The 20,314-nt window shown below is 41.5% G+C and overlaps 2 protein-coding genes across 2 annotated transcripts; both read right to left on the reverse strand. All coding sequences in view use genetic code 11, as the record gives it.

The window, feature by feature from the left end:
- Positions 1–197: 197 nt before the first annotated feature.
- On the reverse strand, positions 198–2,605 carry EGR_00731 (RING finger protein; the record flags this gene model as incomplete). The annotated part of the gene is made up of 6 exons (XM_024489980.1): positions 198–318; positions 1,253–1,354; positions 1,705–1,823; positions 1,883–2,102; positions 2,174–2,511; positions 2,552–2,605. The coding sequence occupies 6 exons, from the start codon at positions 2,603–2,605 to the stop codon at positions 198–200; spliced, it is 954 nt and encodes a 317-aa protein (XP_024355383.1).
- A 2,127-nt stretch (positions 2,606–4,732) lies between these two features.
- Positions 4,733–19,687, reverse strand: EGR_00732 (Phosphatidylinositide phosphatase SAC2; the record flags this gene model as incomplete). Its single annotated transcript, XM_024489981.1, has 22 exons — positions 4,733–4,762; positions 4,821–4,915; positions 5,529–5,721; positions 6,460–6,800; positions 6,972–7,238; positions 7,887–8,069; positions 8,751–8,827; positions 9,408–9,473; positions 10,487–10,590; positions 11,030–11,153; positions 12,255–12,325; positions 12,414–12,542; positions 13,695–13,815; positions 13,894–13,971; positions 14,521–14,719; positions 15,260–15,383; positions 15,661–15,728; positions 15,809–16,364; positions 16,934–17,062; positions 17,236–17,375; positions 18,099–18,179; positions 19,579–19,687. The coding sequence occupies 22 exons, from the start codon at positions 19,685–19,687 to the stop codon at positions 4,733–4,735; spliced, it is 3,285 nt and encodes a 1,094-aa protein (XP_024355384.1).
- Positions 19,688–20,314: the final 627 nt, after the last annotated feature.

A 20,314-nucleotide genomic window follows, 5' to 3' on the forward strand; every position in this document is an offset into this window, starting at 1 on the left:
AGGTGGCCAGTTGTTCCTGAAGCATTTGAAAGAGGGTTCGGGGGTAGGTTTAAGACTGGTGTTCTTGATTGCTTTGGGACTGTGTGTGCAAGTTTGTGGCGGCTGCCGACCATACGCCAAGGGATAAGGGCATTATCCATGATAGTTTCATGTATTACCAGCATAATCACAGTTGCATAGGAGCATGGGGGGTGATTTCACTTTAAATCTAAGACCCAAATGATGACGTGCACTGCCATCAGAATCAATGGCTGCCAGGCGACAAGGTAGCGAATGGCATCCAGGAGACTGCCGAAGAGAAGATGCGGTTTTTCCCACCTTTTGTTACCGGGAGGTTAAGGTCAATAGATTGGGTTTGGTGCCAGTGAGTAATGAACTGTATGAACTAATAACAGGTGGAGAAAGCAGCAGTTATATTGAAACGGTGGGTGCAATTACGGAGGTTCAAAAGGGCTGATTTGGCTTAGAACCTAATAAATTAAATTTATGGTCTATCAGCAGTACTTAGGTTTTCACAGCAGGGCATGAGTTTCATGAATTACCCATTGATTAGTGAAACGCAAGGTAAAAATAAAACCTAAGCGTTGGAAAAGCATCCAACGAACTTACTGGCTAAGTGAGTAAATAAGAAAATAGGGTAAGAAAGGCAAATAAGAAAATCGACACATTAATCTAAGGCCATCAGTAGGCATTGAGAGGGAGTTAAAAATTGAGCAACCCTTAGAAAAGCGCAGGTGAGAGGCGCGTGCTCGATCGCATGGGGTAAACGGGGCAAGCATGCTCTCTGGCAGCCAACGAGCGACAAATTGAAGAGGAATAGCAATAAGGTTATCTAAGCCTCGGTTCTTGTTGACACCAAAAACAAATGCCAAAAAATCCAGTCAACGCGAGTCAAGAGGTACGCTACGCAACATGAGATCTACGAAATTCGACTGGCTTAAACACTAGTCAGTATACAAATCAAACGAGGGAAAAATAGGGCGTTAATTCGACCTAATTCACAAGCAAGATCTTGGAAAATACACTGAACGTTAGATGACATGAAATGCAGTATAAAATAAGTAATTGAACCGATGAGGTTTCTCGTAGTAAAAAGCCATTAGATTCGGTTGAATGAGTTAGCGCGTGCTTAAAACAGCCAAATCTATGGCAAAGAATGATCAACAGAAGGAACTCCGATTCACAGAAAGGGGAAGTTGGCAATAATAAAGAAATTGATCAAAACTTAGGCATAGCCTCAAAAAAAGGATACGGGTTTTTGATAAGCTTGTGAAGGTTGACTTTCTCTTTGCAGTATGGACACGTATCCTTCTTTCCCACAATGCACCAACCACGAAGACAAAACTCATGAAAGCTAAAAAGAGCTCTCAATTTAGGAAATATTAACAGAACACGGGTTATCGCGTTATAAGTAAGTTCAACTGAATTAATGCCATAAAATAATATTGGTAAAGCACAAAATTAAACATTCTGCTCGCCATAGATTTCCTTAAAGAAGTATAAAAGCACTTAGAATTTAGTGCTGTTTGTGGTGTAGTTTGCAGTAAATCTTCAAACAGTCTTTGATAATCACGTATTTAAGGAATAAATTGCATCAAAATAAGAGATGCCAAGGTGAAGTAACCGAGATTAGAATATTGACTAAACAGAATATACGAGTGTGCCCACAGTATCACAAGAATGAAGGCAAGGTGAACGCCTTACACGTGAGAACAGTTGAGCCGGTACTTTTTCTCACCCTTGCCATTTAGCATAACGTTCGTACATAGGGCACAAACGCCGGGGTCAATTCGCCTCAGTGGAATGCCAGTAGCTGTAAAATACTGAGCAAAAACGAGTAAAAAGTTGTGATAAGGGTTTCCAGCACTGCGTTAGAACTTACGCTAATATGGGCAGCCATTTTGTCGGTACACACTTCAGCAAAGTCTCGCGCGACGAGACCATAGTAAACGCCATAAAAGAGAACCAGGCCGCCAACAGGAATAGCGAAACCGGGGTTGATGAGGTTAGGAATGAACAGTGAAAAAAGCACGAGAAAGTAGCCGCCTACCGACCCAGCATAAGATATCTTATGAACAAGTAGGAACCACCAATATACGCGCCTTGAAACATTAGTCAAGTAGAGTAAATCAGGAATGAGTTCAATTAAATAAAAAAAGAGGATGCAAATTACCTAGGCGTCGACGTTGAAATGTGCGGACATGAGCTTAAATAAACCATGACTCCGGTGACCAGTGAAAAAAACAACCATACCGTCATGAATCGGAAATAGAGCATATACGAACTGTAACACATGGGGACAATCCACATCCCAAGAAGTGTGAGCAGATGATAAGATTTGGGGTGGTATTTTTTCCAGGCCATCAGGGCGAATTGGGCACCAAATGTGAAGAAAACGAGAATTAAAAAGATCTCTAAATGCATAGCCTCATGACCTTTGTGCTCCTCATGAATTTTTAAATGTCTCAATCTTGCAGCTTCTTCTCTAGAAACGTTTCGCAAATCATAGGTCTAAATAAAAATGGTCTTAGAATGGCATAGGAATGCATACGACGTTATTGATTACAATTGCATTGGCTTCGTTTTCCATTTCACGTATTTGCATCAATGCAAAACATCTCCCACACCAAAAGCTACGGATCCCAAGGTTTAGCCAATAAGGTCTAAGGTATTTTGACCTATGACAATGCCATTTGCTAATGGTGATATGGAGCACTGCATTCATTTTCAATTCCACAGTCCAATAGATCATCAATACTTTTATTGAAAATGAGGTGATTAATTTGATTGAATTGAGGGCTGGATACTACCTTCACTATAATCCTTCGTTTAGTACATGAGATGCGCTAACTGTGGTTGAGTTGAAAGTTCTCTTGTACTTTTCTGGATGTCATAATTGTTTCCCACATAGTTTCACACAAAAGCATATGAAAAATCTACGTTTCTCTTCAAAAAGTCAACATTAGCCTTGCTGTAAGCTCGAATTCAATGCGGCCTTCAAAAGAAGTATTCCTAGTGCAGCGTCCCGAACCTTGGCTGACGTCGTAATAAACCGAAGTAATATGAAGGAATATATTTAGTAGCAACGTACAGGAGAGCCGAGACAATACTAGCATACCTCGAATTTTATGCTGCAGAACGGAAGCACAACCAGCACGCCCGCGTTGCTTAATGTCTACTCAAATAAGGTAATGAGTTACTTCAGCGGTATTTCGACTCTTCACTGATATTTTAACAAGTCAAAACAGTGTGGACAAATATACACACTATCGCAGCAATTATCATGGCCCGTTGTCCATGCCGCAGAGTGGAAGTACAACCTCCAGAGACTGAAATGAAATTCCAAGTCCCTACAAGTCACTATATCTAATTCAAAGTTTCTGAGTTTCGGCGACCTATCCAACACTAAAGGCGATAGATTTTAACGCCTTTAATAATTTGGCTCCGCTATCAGCTCATATTTGGTGAGAGGATGCTTATAATAGTGACCTTACCAGTCGTTTGTCTTCAGGTTTGCCTTTAACCAGTTCCTGTTAAATGTCAAAAGCCAAAGTTTAAAATGACGCCAAATTTGGGTTACGATTACGATATCCCAACGCTAATAATGATCAAGATCCATTGGAAGCGTGTGGTTGAGATCCCCAATGTAGGCGTCTAGGATTGATCGTGATTTTCGTGCAGGAACTCCGCCCTTTATTTCTAGTAGACATAAGGCCAGACGGTCTCCATTCACACCACGTCAATCGTCCTAAGGGACACAAAGTAGAAATTTAGTGACCGTTACAACACCATCGTCAGGACTTTATTAAATGACGAGAACTGAAAAAGACCGCAAGGAGGCAAATATGCTCGAATGAAAAGGTCAAACGGTAAGTCCGCTTAAAAAATATAACATAGGCCAATTCACATCGTTCTCTAGTGCAATGTGTGCCGAACACGCCACGGATCATTGATAAGTGCGTAAAGGAAAAGGGGGTAAAAAGACCAAAAAAATAGTCCAGTCGAACGCTTGGAAGAAACAGTGGCGCGATGGGGAGGACGAACACAGGACAATAAATGCCACAGACACACACTTGAACCGACAAATAATTGGGGAAAGTGGAAAGACGGAGAGTCAAAATACGATAAATTGCGTTTGTATTATGCCTTCTGGGGAACAGATGAGATGCCGCTCTTGATTGACTGCTAGGGCATTCGCCTCTTGTCGCTGATGCAGTCGAGACACGAACCGCGTGTTCGCAGACCCCTGCAGCCTACCTATTGATGCGATCGTAAAGGTCTGAAAGTGCTTGTCCAACACCTCCTGCAGGCCGCGATCAACCTCCCCTTGCGAAACGCGGAGTGATCTAGGTGGCGATCTCCGCCCTACAGCCAGTCCATATAATGTACGGTAGCAGGTTATCTGTGGATCGGATACCCCTTTTCGAGGACACGATAGACCGTGGAATGTTCGGGCGCTGCGATCGTCATATGAATGACTTCGGGGGAGCAGTAATTGGTCTTCACTCGTCAAAACTGGGCGGGACAGTCTCTGTAGGTAACACAATGATAAGTTAAAAAAGATTCATTCAGCCTGCTATAATCATTAAAAAGGTATTCACCGTATTAGTTTTAAGTCTATTACTGCTCTGTTCGTGGACTTGAGATGGAAGGAATGGGGGAAGATTGAACAGACCTCCGAGCAGGGGTGAGGAAGAAGGCCTGCAGACGGAAGCGACGACAGTGGTGTTGGTCAGTTGAGGCATCTGTCCGCAGCCCACGTCTTCCAGATGGGCGGGAACGGAGCGTGAGTGGCTTAAACTAATTCTTAACTTGCCTACTTTCTCATTTTCATCGTCCTCCCCTTCCACCCTCTCGTCCTCCTCCTCGGTTGCAATGGAGGCCGCGTCTTCCAACTCGTACATCAAGTCAGAAACTGGATAAAAATAGCGAAAAAACAGTACACGCGACGTGATGCCAGATAGATCCTATCGACACATGTTTCAATAGAAAAGGCTTCATGCATGGATTGGGGGACTCTTAGAGTAACGCAATTTCAGTAGCCTACATTTTTAAGAAACATTAACGGGGTAATTATTTTGGAATTATGCTTAAAAAAGCAAAATATCCCATCGAACAGAGGGGCTGTAAACTCTAACACCAAAGGTAGCTGATTATACAATCTATTTTAAATGCTGGAACATTAAAGCACTTACTACCATGTACCGCGAAATGTAAAAGAGAGTATGTATGGAAATTCATCAAAGGTAATGTCTAAAAATGTTCCAATATGTATTTTTAACTAACACTCCCGCTCTCTAAATTCAAACCATGACACTTCGGTCATTGATTTTGAAATAGTGGGAAGAGTCAATTAATATGCATAAATGTAGAAAATTAAAGCTTAGGAACATTTTTAGATGATGTTGTGCAGAAGTACGAGGCACCGGGGCGTCCTCATAGAGTTCATTGGGACATGATGCAAGAATAAGGGGATGGGACGAAAATGATGGAAGCTTAATAAAAAAGGACAAAAGGAGCCAGCGTACTTGAGGAGCAATGGCTAGGTTTTATGATGTGCGCGGGCATATCATCTACGTCGGAGCCAAAGGGAGGTTCAACTCCCTGTTCTGCGATGCCACACTTACTCCTCGACTCTTTTCCTTCCATTACCTCCGAGCTGTCCGGCGCCAACATCTCTTCGTCCGTCTCTTCTGTTGCTGCTTCAATACATTCCTCCGACTAAAATGAAGGAGAGAAGGGAGCAATCTGTACGTATTTATACTTACGAAAGTCATTCACAAGAGAAACCGAAAACGATTAGTAACTTAAACAAAATTATCATTTGAAAAAGAGCATGGAAAACACTGGTGTGCGAAATATGACACGTCCCTTATATGGGAGCATATGTGCAACCTTGGCATTATTTTTGCCGTTGGTGAAACGGTGTATGATTATGTTTAAAGATCATTGCATAGTAATTAAAATTGATGCAAAGCCATAACGAATGACTTGAAAACCAAACTTCTAAAATGAATTTCACTCAAACGATAATTTGGGCCGAATTAACTAGGAGAACTAGCTGGCAAATCTGAACGGTCGACACTTGCCGATGAAAAAAAAAACTTAAAAGTATATGCAGGCAAAATCACATGAGCTAGTACATCACTCAAGCCATTCACGTGAGCAGACGGCTGCTCATTGTGCTTGACGAAACCAGGGGCAGCGGGAAAAACTTTTTCCACAAGCGGCAGAGATTGCTTCAACATTTGTCCAAAGGACCCTTTTATGCCCTGTGAACAGGAGAATGAATACTATCATTTGCCGAAATCGCGAGAAGCATATGAGTAAACAAAAATCATGATATCTAAAGCGAGAAAAATAGAATGGCAATATGAAAAGCTACGTAAAATATTTTAAACAAATAATAATTGCCAATTATCCGTATTATGTGGCTTAGCAATAAATTACAAATCTAACCGTGCTTTGTAAAACCCTTGTCCCGTTTGAGGTACCGATCTCCTCAGTTTGAGAGACATTTAAAGGAGGTGTAGGTTTCAAAGAATTCTTCCTTTTGCAGATGCGCTGAGCCGGCTTGGACGAGTGGTTGAGGTTATCCACAGGGACACGTCGGGAGCGCCGGGGACGGCGAGGCGGGTGCAGGGAGAGAAGAAAGGGATACAGGCAATCGTGATGCTGCTGCAGAGCATTGCAGACAGCAGGGGCGAGTGGCCGCGTGAATTCTGTGGGTAGTGATGACGTGAAACGCCGCTGCATAACCGAAATGCCCGTCGCCCGCGTCTCCGCTAGCACCAACTGATCTAAAAGGAAAACAAATATTAAATAGAATTCAGGAATAGGGATCAAGAGTTTGCAGTTTGTTTCTTTGCGGGATATTTGGTAGCAAAACTAATCAATACACAGTGTGGTATCAACAGCTAAGTGGGAAACACGTTCAAACGCTATTTTGGAAAGGTTAAGAGCAAAGCAACCGGTAGACTGATCGATGGATTGAAGGAGCACAGTGATGGATTCGGCGACGGCATGGAGGGCATCTGTGGCCTCCTCCGCGCTGGAGATGGGGACCAGATAGTTGTTGAAGAGGCGGAAGGGAGCCTGACGTAAGGCCAGACAGTATTGACCGCTAGTACCCTGTTGGGGGGGGAGACGCTTGAGCACAGTGGAGGGAGCCGACACCCCACTCTCCCCACTGGCGTCGTCACTTGAACGAAACTCCACCTGGAGCACACGAAACACGTCTATGACCGTTGTGGTGGACAAATTTTAATTGATCCTTTATAATCAGATCATTTCTGATGCCGTATCAATTGAACGCATATCCTGCAAAGTTATAGCAAAGAATCGAACAGAGACTATACCGATATTACTGAGATTGTAAAGTCGCCAGAATGAGTAAATCAAAATACGAGTGCACCAGGTGGCGCTTATGGCCACTTTTCCTAGCTCTGACATTCGAACAAAATCAGTTGCCAAAAAAGTTTGATCAGAAATGAGAATATGTGATGCTAAATACACAGACCTCCGCACCAACTTGGGAAAATTGCACCTGAGATAAATTTCATCTAGACGGTTCAACTGAATCACTCAAAATGATTTTCGACTACAATAGCGCGTATCATGTATCAAGTATGCATAGTGTGATCCAGATTAAAAGAGTAATCAATTTCATGGGATACAGTTTGAGAGTGGCGTCAGTTTGTGGCATCGAAAAATTCACACTAATTGCAAGCGGTGCTTTCAGTAGGGGTTAGATAACATTCTAAAAATAAGTTCAGAGAAATTATTCCGGACATGACATAACTATGAAGGCAGTAAGTAATAGTGAAAGAGGAAGTCGGAAGTAAAGGCGTGCAACATATCATTTTTGCACAAGATGTTTAAACTACTTTTATTGAAAGTTAAAGTAAATAGAATGCCAGGTAAACAGGAGTAAGGGCAAAAAATAGACACCGTCATCATTGTTCTGGTGGCCGACATACTTCTTTGGAAGAATAATTGCAGAAAGCCATGGGCGGTTGATTGGAATGCGGAGACGTTGTGGTGAAGTGAATATACAGGACAGGAGAAGCCTGCTTAAAGAGAGCGGATTCAGTGCCTACAATGTGACAACATAAACGACACATCGAAGCACAAAAAAGCGAGTTTATACACCGAATTGGGGTTATTTGTGAAGAAATCAATGCAGTATGAAAACTTTTGTAACATTCGTATGTGAAAGCAGATCATGGTCAATCAATCAACACACAAGAACAAGCTGTAAAGTGCCACTTCTGACCCATTACCATGCATCATCACTACCATTACGTAGGGCGTTTTTATGCACACGATTTTCATGTTATCGTCTCTCATACAGTTGGCGCTTGTGTCCGACGGGCACTTTGAAGGTCTACAAAAATGGTTATCCCATTCCCTCAACCATTTGAAAGTAGAGGCCTTACCACATCGTATTTTAGGACACAGCTGGAAAATACGATTAGAAGCAAGAACATCACCATATTTATAGCACATAAATAAATATGCGTCCACGTGAGCAGTCGAACTCATCCTAATTCAATGTAAGCACACTATGAAAAAGTGACACTGATAGTTATGAGCAAATGTATCTGCCAAAATAATTCCCTTGGGGGTTATTGAAGTAAATAATAGAAAATAATGATAGGGCAGAAGCAGCCACACGAGTTAGGTCTTCGGATTCATATCCCTGGGAGAAAAATAGCGTATTTACGTAAACAAGATAATCTTTCACTCACCAAGGGCAATGTGTGTGATCGAAGAAACGGGAATATGCAGGTGTGCCTGTTGATTAGTGAGCGGATCATCAACGAATCTACAAGGCGGGCACATCAAAAAGCGAATTTTAGCAACGTTAGGAAAGGCTAGCTGTATGCAGGAATTGGTGGACGCTGTTACTAAACAGCCCACCTTCGAAACCGCGAATCTGAAGCTATTTTACACACGTATTGTCCGACTTGGGAAAATTGACAGGAATACTTCACCGTGTTTGAAAAACACAGTATGCGAGGAGTGGTTGAAATCCTGCAGACTGGGAATTCCGAGAGTTCAAAAATTCGGATTTCAAAGCAAAAAGATCGATTCATCAGTTTTTAACGAATGGATTTGTTTACACTTGGCACAGTTTACTCTGTGTGATCGTAGTCACATACGGGAAAAATAATGTGGATCAAATGATTTTCACTTCTTAAAAAACTCCCAAAACTCCTCATTTGCGCGCAGTATTGATAATTGGTATCTGAGGGTCAATCCCCACGGTCTTTTCAACTTACTTGGAGGCAATTAGGAAAAAGTAACTCGAAATGGCATTAGAATTAGTCTAAAATGCTGGATTGAGTGGCTCTAACTTAACAAAAACGAGGAACATTCACTAACGGAACAGCAAACTGCTTCACCTGACAATGTGGAGATATTTGCTGGTCAGCATCCCGAAGGCTCGTACATCTATGCGTCTCAGTTGCCTGAAAGGGAAGCATAGTAATCCGACCTGTCTGTGATACTCAACGATCGACATCTTTTGCAGCATTACTGTTAGGGTATTGGGCGTCTGAGGAGAAATTACAGAAGTTACTAGCATTGCAATAGTGATAGAATACACAGAGCTGCTAAAATTTGGGGAAAATTCAGTGATTTGTGATCCATGTTATGCTACATGGAGATAAAGACGATACTTTGGGAAGTACAACTGAAAGTTAACCACTATCAAATTAAACCAAAATATGCTTTCCCCGAAAAACTATTTCAAAGACTACTGACCAAAAATAAGATTAATTTTGTTAATTATATGGCATATTGCTGGTATGCTGTCATACTCCAAAGATGGGTACACAAACTCGACGCCTCTCCGTGGAGTGGCTAGAAAATCCAATAAAGGCTCTGATCCGATAAATTGCATTGTGAAATAAAGGAAAGCTGGATATTAGCACCGTTTCAATGTTGTTTAAATTAAATTGAAGGTAAAGGAAAATAAAATTGTATTAAAAAATCGCGCCGATCTTGTCAAGTTAGACAATGGAACCAACTGGGGCAGTAAAGAGGGGAATTTAAAGAAAAAAAATGGATCCAGACCATTCAAGCGCAGTCTAAAAAAATTTTAAGGGGTGAAAGCTATATCTAGGGGTGCAAAGTAGAGCCCAGAAGCAAATTCTCCTGTTAAGATGTGTTAAAAAATGCACTAGTACTTTACCTCCTCTGTCGGAGATGCTTCCGGTTGGTACTTGATTTCAACAAATGTTATTCAATTACTATGACGTATTTTAAAGCCAAAAAATGTCCATGTCAAATCGCAAATAACAAATAGGTCGATAAATATCTGGAACATAAAGCCAACTTGTAGAATCTAAATGCACAGAAATTTAGAAATTTCCACGGAATTATAAGGCGTTGTCTTTTCCAAGTGTAGAAATGTCATGAAAAATGAGATAGGGATAGAGCGTATCCTAGTGTAGGCTCTACGTGCTAGACGGCCACTTACATAACGGTACTGGAGGCAACGAACTCGAAGAATGGGTCTTCATCCACCTGAAGGCAGGAGGATCTCACCGCAGCCAAAAGGGATGATACTTCTATGCTCGAATGCTAAATAAAAACATTCAAAGCCATGCACAAACTGAGGCTGAAGGAGTTCTCCATTCAGACGAGCTAAGTTTTGTAGTGAATGCCTTATGGGCATATGTACCAGTTATTGCACCAATGCCGCTGTACAATGAGGCTGAAAGAGCATACAATTCTTGGTAGAAGGACAACAAATTCAGGCACTCTTACTCATCACGCGTCTACTAACAAATGAAATAATAAGAGTTTATTTAAAATTCTAGCCTAAGAACTTTCAATCCATAACATCACCAGGGTTGTATCAAACGTTCAAATGCCAAAAAACCAAGCAAAAACGAAATTTAAACACTTAGAGGCAAAAAAAATTTTTGATCGCCGAATCACTGAAAACAACGTGGAAGTAGCCTTTAGAGAGTGCACACTGAGAGTTGCCTGTGGAGGCTGCAAGAGAAGTGGCGTTTACCTCCTTAACAGGTACGTCTGCAGTGCTGCAGTTCCGAAGGAACCGCAGCTCAGGACTGTTCGTGTGGCCAAGAAGAAAATCAATAGCGGCCTGACGTTTGATCTCACCGAAGCGTTGGTAGTACCTGCGAGGAAAAGTTTAACGCCTTCAGCTCAGGATTGGAGGGCACAAAAAGTAGCACACTTAAACTGCCGGCTAAATAATTAAGTAGATCACATGTAAGGCAAATTAATCATGCAGTTTTTAGAAAAAAAGAGGGTCTACTCTGCCTGCTTTGGTCAAAATTCCTCACGTGAGAGGAGGTTGAGGCGACGAAAAGTGATGTATTAGTTGTACAAAGCACCTGTGAAATCTATCTGTTAGTGAACACCGCCTGCACATGCACGAAAATCAGGACGATTTACACACTTCAAAGAAAAATACGCTACCAAGTATCCACATGGGCTGCTCCACACATACTTAAGTACATAAAAGGCTAAATAACCAATGTTTACGCATGTCCATTTACTCACTCTAGCTGAAAGATCGTGATAGGCATACACATATTACTCACAACAAGATTTCAATTTAATTAAGAATAACCGGGATGCACCGTACAGGTTTAAAATCTCGAAATCATACTCCCAAGTAATTTAAAAATAGATGGCTAGTTACCAGAGACTACAGTGCACAACTATCAGAAGGATTTAGAACGTTAGAATATTCAAGCGCTGAATTTAAAATTGAAAGCTGCAAAGGCCTAAATTGGCTTATTATGGCGAAATGGCACGCAAGACACATCCAACTAGAGCTGTAAAAAAGATAAGTTTGGATCCCTTGTTGCTTCACCGTGTACTTTGACCAGAGTATGCATGCATACGTCATGTAGACGTGAAATTATGCGGTGGAAAAGAGCCAAATCCTCATGAGTTCCACTTTTAAATTTGATCGAGGCATCCTGCTAGAATTTAAAAAATTCAACAGAAAAATAATTACAACGGTAAACTTCATAAATTGACTACACATGCACTAACAGCATAATAGCACAACTGTTGAACACTCCGAGATTTCCACAAAAAGCTTCCCAACTTCGCCACCCTTCCAAAATACCACACTTTTGACTTTGTTTTCGCGGTAAGGTTCAACAAATTGCACAAACTCGTGAGAATATTCAACTCTATCTTTGTGAGGGTCATACTGGTGACAAGACTTTACGGTCTCGAAAAATGTAAGTGTTACACCCCACCTGCTCATCGATGAAACGCCGTCTTTCATCAAGCCATTTACTGTTCGGAAGCCAGTCCGCGTATAGTCGCCCTGAAGTGGAACAACCAAAAACACCAATGCTGGTGCATTCTCTGAAGCAGGCGTACGTAAAAACAGGGTCAATAGATGTGGAACTGACCTTCATGGCGGCGGTGCCGGTATAGTGGCGAGAGAGGGCGTCGCCGTTATCCGCCCATATCGATTGCACTGATCGCGAAAACTCCACTGGCAGATCCACCTCCGGTGGTAGGCGACCCAGCCTGCGCAACTAGGGTCAACAAGACGTCGGCTTCACGTGCGAGTGTTAATAGTAGTTAGCTATTGATAAACTCTCTGAATCCAGCACTTAATCACAATGCGTGGGCTAATCAACTTAACATCATAACCTTTGGATAGTACCAGCAACATGAATAAGGATTCAGTGGCATACAAGCATCCTTAAAAAACTCAAGATATCTGAATTAACTGGCGCAACCTGCATGACACCGCACGCCAATAATAACCTGTGTGTTAATAACCTAGTTTTCGATAATCTATCCCAAGCAAGCACTGCAATCTAAGGGATTATCTAAAAGCGATGTAAGTGTGGACGCTACAAGGAACAGATATAAATAAAAGTCGATGACAGAGAACGCAGTCGGCACCAAACACACCTAAATGGATACTACAAACTCTAAGAACATTAAGCAAGGGAAGATATGGAGTACCAGTGGTCATCAAACAATATGAGAAAGATGAATTGTTATGACCAGGAATAAAGTGGCGGTCAAACACAAGGTCGGTGGAACACTCTGCTTGGAAAGCCTGCAGATTGAGAAAAATACTCCTGCTCAAATTTCTAGAAGTTTCTATTTTCGTGGCTAGCTTCCAAGCATCCTAAAAATAACCCTCTTGCTCAGCCTCCCCTGCTTGGCTAAGATCGCGCGTCGATTAAGTACGCTAGTAATCGCTCCAAGTCCGAAGCCACTCAATGACCGAGTAACCAAGGTTCCGAAGCGGGCAATTTCTGCCTGCAAACTCGTAGGCACATGTGCCCACAACGCGCCCATTGCAGCCTACTCACATGGATTGATATCAATAAAGGCATCAGCACTGAGGCCTAATCTATCGACTATCAGTTGGGGAGTTCGATAGGATCTGGGCATTTGCATCGTAGAACGGGAATGTACTTCCAGTAGCACCGACAAACCATGGTGCATGGATTTGCTAATATAAGCATAACAAACCATGCAAAAAATTGGGTGAATGTGCCTTAGTGCCTAACACTTTATACTGCGGCTAAGGAGCTAGAAGGGGCGGCGACCTATAACAAGCAAATGTGTCTATATTCCTGATCTAACTTGCGCGCCATATTGTAACAAGTAAAATCTGCTGTTGATTTGAGCGAACATTATAAGGCAGCACCAAACAAGGGCTTTACTTGTATTTCTATCACAGAGGTTGCAAACACACTTTGCACGAGGTTTGTCCTATCCAGGCAGTCGATACAGTTTACTCGAAAAACACTCTCCTGTTTGCACATGAGATTGTTCCTGTGTAGCCTATCAAGAAAGAATGGCGTAAGCGCAAAAAAATTTCGGGGCTACGAAACGAATGACACGCACTGACGTACAACGTACCAATAATATTGCATATCACGGATGATGTCCTTGATACCCTCCAAAAGAACGGAAACGTTTCCAAAGCGAAGATTTTTGCTGCGAGCAAATATTCAAATCAGACAATCATAACGGATTGATTACTTATGACAAGTAATATCAAGAAAGACCCATTCGATCTGCAGAGATTATGGTCGCCTTGGTTTCTTCTCAAAATTGTGGACACGCGTTGGCAACATAAAAAAGGCCAAATGTATCCTGAAATGTATCCCCGAAATTGACCGCAAAAGTCCAAAAGACGTATCAAATGTTGCGGAATGTACAGCAGTTATTTCGATAAAAAACTTTCATGGTGTTTTGCACTATTCATACGACATTCATCAACACAACCCAATGCCCATGAGGCAAAAATTTGAGGCCAAACCCTGCGGCAACAAACATGGAGCACTAAGAGTAAAGAACACATGGAAATCACGAGGGTAGTACTTTAATAAAAGTACCGATTGTAAATGAGTGAACTTATAGGGAAGAAAAAAATTCGTCTTTAGCTCTGTAGCATGAAATAAAGTCGTGCATTAACGCGGAGACTTTAGAATATCAGGTAAAGCAGCGCTACGAACATGAGTACGAGACATGCAAGTAGCTCACCAATATTCGTGAAAATCAAAGCCGACGTATGTGACCTTAGGATTGTTGAAAAGCAGGAGCTGTCGCACAAATGCCTCGGTGATTTTACTCTCCTGGCGACCTGGTACTGTCTCAGCCAAATTCACTACAACCAACCGGTCGAACTTCCGCAGTGGACGCTCAATGTGCAAGCGAAAGGCCTCCCGATTCTCCGATAGACCTACGTGGATATAACAAGCGTGCTTAATTGACTTACGTCTTTCGATACACTTAATCCGATTGCTAGGTACTTGATTATGTTAACTTATTTCTACAAAACACGTCCCCTACATTGGACGACAGATCCTCTAATAGCCTAAAAGTAATAAAAGCACAGTTTTAACCAGTCAAGACGTTAAAACAAGACTGTTGATGTCAGCCGGACAAATATGAAGTTAGCGTTTGGTAAAAAAATTAAACAAGAGTTGCGACATTTGTTTTCGACTTCAAACCACTTAATAATAGCCATGACACTTCGTCAAACTTGGCTAAAGCTGCATAAAGCCAACAGAATTTTAGAATACATGCGATATTATTGAGTGTGATACATAATCAAAGCTATTGAAAGCGGTAAATTTCGTCAAAACGCATTATTAAACTAGGAAACTACTAAATTAATGTGAAATATGGATCTAAGACAAAAAAGCATTTGGGAGATTGGGGTACACGAAATGCCACCCGTGAGGCAATAGAGTCCGTAAAAGGTGAGAAAGGAGCGTACTTTTGTGTAGTTGGATCGGGGGCTTGTATTTGATGCCCGTCTGGGTCCAGAAGACCGGCACGGAGCCGCGAATCTGCAGGAAGGAGAGGACGTGCACGCTCACCTCGCTGGGCACCTCCAGCACCTGTAAACACAATTAGAGAAAAGTGTGCGACAGTAATGCCGGTTTTGCAACAATTTGAGCAAGGTTGGCTTTTAAAACAAAGTGTGAACGGGTAACCAGTTAGGTAAACAGCTGCTTAAATTTAGCTGACATTCAAAAACTCAATAAGACAGTAGTGCTTCAAACTGACATAGATACACAGGAGAGAATAGGTTACTTGCAGAGAATGTTAAGAAACACAGTGAACGCTAGCATAGGGAAAATGGTTCAGAGTTTATCACAACAATAGAGAGAACACCTGTTCCGTTTCGACATAATTCGCCACATATCCCCTTTCATCAATGCCCCTTCGTCGATACCTACAGCCTAGAAGAAATAATAATCAATGAGTAAAATCAGGAAGGTTGTGTTGCTGAGGCTAAGGCAAAATATGAATGCGCTCCCACCAGCTCTGAATTGGCTCCTCCGAGAGATAATAGTCAGGGTGACGGGATCTGGTGTAGTTGGACTAATGCGACCATCCACATCCCACATATGGAGGGCTAGTTTGTGCTGCTTCACGAAACCGCTGATAATCGGTGGGAGCATGGACTCGAGAGCGCACAGGCACTCAGTCAGTCGAGTGGGCTGACCTGCCTCCGCAGCAACCTGCTGCCTTGTTTCATCCATCTCCATTCCCGCCTCCATCCTCTCACTCTCTTCGACAGGGGAGGGTGATCGCGATGCAGTGACGAGTTTGGGCAGCCCCTCCTCCACATGGAGGTACTGGAGAGCAGGAGCCACCAAATCTTGAAGAATACGGTGATTCCACACGAAAGACTTGTCGTAACGACACCAAATGGGTGACCAACAGGTGCGAGGGCATACCTTCAAATCACCCCAGTAACACAGTTCACCCCGCAGACGTCGACATTCTCGTCGCTGCGTCCAAAGCGTCAAATCACCACCGCACCTTGCAAAGTAAAACTGGTCTGACTCGCCTTCGAAAAGCTTTTCCAACTCCTACAGAGAGTCAATACTGGGATTTCCCAACGTGTTCTACTCACCAATGCACGCTTTATTAAGACAACAACTACTTGGGATTTTGTAAAGGCAAATCCAAACAGTAAGAACGTGGACAGAAAAAAATTACGTAAATACACGTTGCTTGCAGACTAAAGGAATGTAAAATACTCACTGACCTCTAGAATGCGCATTTCAAAGCGACTGGTTCCTTTTGATTTCTAAAAGCCCGCCAAATAAATCCATGTGTGAGATGCAGTACGTCAGCACTATATCCACTCAGTCAAAACCGTAAAAGAATCCTTTTGTTCTTGAGCTTATTAGCTTTTTAAATTAGCTGATGCGACGAAACTAACCAAACGTAGACATAATCTTTCACGCTATCCAAATGAACGATCTAAGTAGGCCAGCGACTTACAACTTCGAATCCTAAAGCATCGGTTAAAAAATGGAAAGATTCGTAAGCAGAACAAGAGTCAGAAGCCTGAGATCTATCCAGGTGTGAAAGTATATGTCAACTTTGTGTAAAGAAAAGCGATTTGAGGAGCAACAGGTGGAAAAAAGCTGACCTGTTTAAAATTTACAATATCAGATGCCGCTTTGATGGTGTTTTGAACTGCTTGCACGATTGCCGGCTGCTTTTGGGCTGACGGTTGCTCGTGTGTCAAAATCGACTCCTTGCCACTTCGTGAGGTCTTCTACATAGAATGCAACAAAGCAATGGACTTAAGTGCGGGTAGTTCAAAGAACCAGGTAAATTACATTACCAGTCAGCTACAGAGCTTGATCGCAAAAATTAAAAACTCACAATGTCAAAACAAAACCTTCATAACAAAACCATGTGAACACCTGAAATGCGAACGAGACTCACGTTGAGTTGAAATGTTTTTGGTAGAGGCGAGGGTGAAATGGGGAGAATTGCGATTTTCGATATTCGCCTGACCTCAATTCCATCATGGAGAGAGCACACAAATTCGCTTTCACTTATAAGGAGCAAATGCCAGTTACTATCTGATCGAGGAAGAAAACACAAAGCACGCAACTTTGCTTGTAAGAAAAGTAAGGCGCAAAAAGTGAAAACACGAATTCGCGATACTGTGGTTAAGCATACCAAGATCAAAGTACTTGTTATTTATGTGCGCATGGACTTCACCATTTGATATGACAGGCAATAATAATGCTAGAAATTCGATGAGAGTCGTAATAACACCAAATATTATCACAGGGACATAAATGAATACAAATTGGAAAAAAATCCACGCTTTATAGCATCACACGAAACAGAACCCCAGAAGACCTATCCAACCGAAAGTAGCTCCACGAAAAGCGTGACTTACTTTACAGGCCATTTATGTAGGTCATATAATGGAGCACAGTACTACGTACGGATTCAATGCACCAAGGACAGTAATTAAACATTATGGCAGAACACAAACATTGTCTTGCTTTTGCATCAAGGTGGAAGGAAATTAGCAATCCAGCTCAGTTGAATTAAATAACCTGACTGAAAAAAGCAGCATAAACAATGAGCTAGCGATGTTTGAAATTGCAGGAATTCGATGAAACAGTGAAAGTAGTTGCATCATTTCCGAATGGCATCTAGGAGGACCCAGTGGTAGGGCAAACACGATCACATAAAGCGCTCGCTCCAAAGAGAAGCAATTATTCTTACAAATGAATTACTGAACCATTCAATAAAAACAAGGAAGCGCGATTTAGAAGGACCTGACTTACTGGCAATACACTGAAACTTCCCGAGAACGCCCTCAACAACACCAAGATTGACGGCATCGGAAAGAGCTGCTATGTTCGTAGCTGAAGTGGGAACAGCGATTGCAAAAACATGAAATACCATGGGGCAAAGTACATTTTAAACGCAACGAAAGCACTAAAGTGGGTTACAAATGCACCATTTGGGAAGCAAACTGAGAGTAAGGAAAGCGACAAAAATGAAACACTTCTCGTGCGGTAATGGGAAGGCAACTAACAACACTCCAGGGCAGGGTAGGAAAGGGATATTTAACAATCAGGCAAGTGTTGAGCAAGACAATGGAAAGCAAGCACAAAAAGCGGAGTATTACATATTAAAACCTTTTATGGACTGAGACTAATATGGAGGAAGGAGTACATCAGGTAGTAAGATCAATTTCCCGGACACAAAAATTGCTAACACATGGAAAACCAATAGGAAAATCCGGGCAAGAGCTACGATGCGATATTTGTGCGCTTATCATTAGTCCATTAATAAAACTACATTGGAATAAAATCAAGAACAATGAAATAAAAAACTGAGTAGTCAAATGCTAGTGGAATAATTTTATTATGAAACTGGTGGAATGCTAGACAAAAAGTACACATAACTAAATGAGTTTGTGAATAGCCTGAAGAACAGTCGGTTTAGTAACTAAATATTTACTGAACTCGACTTATTTCACCAAAAGTCAGATGAAATTTTTAATGGCGGCCATAGGCACGCATAAAAAATTACGAATTTTCTTAACACAAAACCTTATGTTAAACCATAATTAAACCAGTCATTAAATGATGAACAGCTTAAAATGGAATGGATTGGTTCTAAGGGAAAAAACAAATGAATGATCAATAAATGAGCCTATTATACTTCGCAGTGGCGAGAATTTTACTAGTAGTCGTTACTAACCTTTGGAAAGAGCATCGCAACTTAAGGAAAGCAAACGAATAAGTCGTTTGTAGTATCGTCAGGATAATACCCAATTAAAATCAACGAGTCATGAAAATAGTCAAGATATCAAACAAATACTACAAGCAAAATCTGCGCAACATTTGGTTAAAAACAACGGAGTAAATCAAAATTCGAAACGTAAAAACAGGGTAAATTGTCGATTTTACTGCTATACTTGTAAGATTCGCTAGAACAAAAACCTCAGATTACATATTTTAACTCAATAGGGGCAACGTAGTTGCCGGTAGCAGTAAAAGCAAAGTTCAGCCAAGTCGCACCTAGATCCTGCATCTGTATTTGGTGAGGAAGGGAAAAGAATTACGCTACGTAAGAAACTTATTCCGAAAATCGAATAGGGATCATCAAAGTGTAGCTATCAACCAACGACACAAGAATGCCCCAGTACGTTGCATGTCTTAACATGGGCAAAATGACTGCATTCAAAATAAGGCAACCAAATAAGGCTATATAATTGTAGAGGACATGCACAGCGTGCGATATCATCTAGCTCACCATATTTAAAGGTAGCATCTCCGTTAATCCGATCTATGAACAATGCACAGGGCTTTCTGACCAATACATAAAAGCTATGAGTTTGAAAGACTTCCACAAACTGCTCCATAAAAATGAATGTCCAAAATGTGGAAACTATTCAGCAACAAACCCAGGAGCGAAGGTCTTAACTGCTCGGATTAGATTAAGCGCCTTTAGTAGTAAAAAGAAAAAGCTGACTACTTTAAGAAGCGAAAAAATTCAGCTCAATTAGTCATAAAGCCTAAAAAACAGAGAATTGCCTTCGATAATTTTTAGTAATTTATTTGGGTTAACTTTTGACCATTCTATACCATGTAAACAGGAATGTAGAAGAAAGGTTGTATAGGTCTTATAAAAAACCATTCCCCTTAGGGCACAGAATGATACAAATGCAGAAGATCAGTTGACAATCCCACATAATTTCATGCTTCCTAATTTAATTAACGTAGCAAAAGACAACGCTCTATGTTTTAACAGTTTTCCACGTTAAGAACCCTGTCTTTAAGCCTTTATTTTGTAAACCAGCCTCCTATCTATAACGGTAGTCCCGAACCCTTTTGTATGTTGGTGACATGATGCTGGGTCTATTGTCTTTTCTGCCAGATCGACGACGAGTTGAGATAAAGTAGTGCTACTGTAACACAATGCTGGTTTATCCCTCGGTATTGGTAAGGCTCAATGTTTCTTCTTTCGAACTACCCTTCTTTGTAATACG

Source organism: Echinococcus granulosus (assembly GCF_000524195.1).
Source record: "Echinococcus granulosus chromosome Unknown EG_S00003, whole genome shotgun sequence".
Taxonomy (NCBI): domain Eukaryota; kingdom Metazoa; phylum Platyhelminthes; class Cestoda; order Cyclophyllidea; family Taeniidae; genus Echinococcus; species Echinococcus granulosus.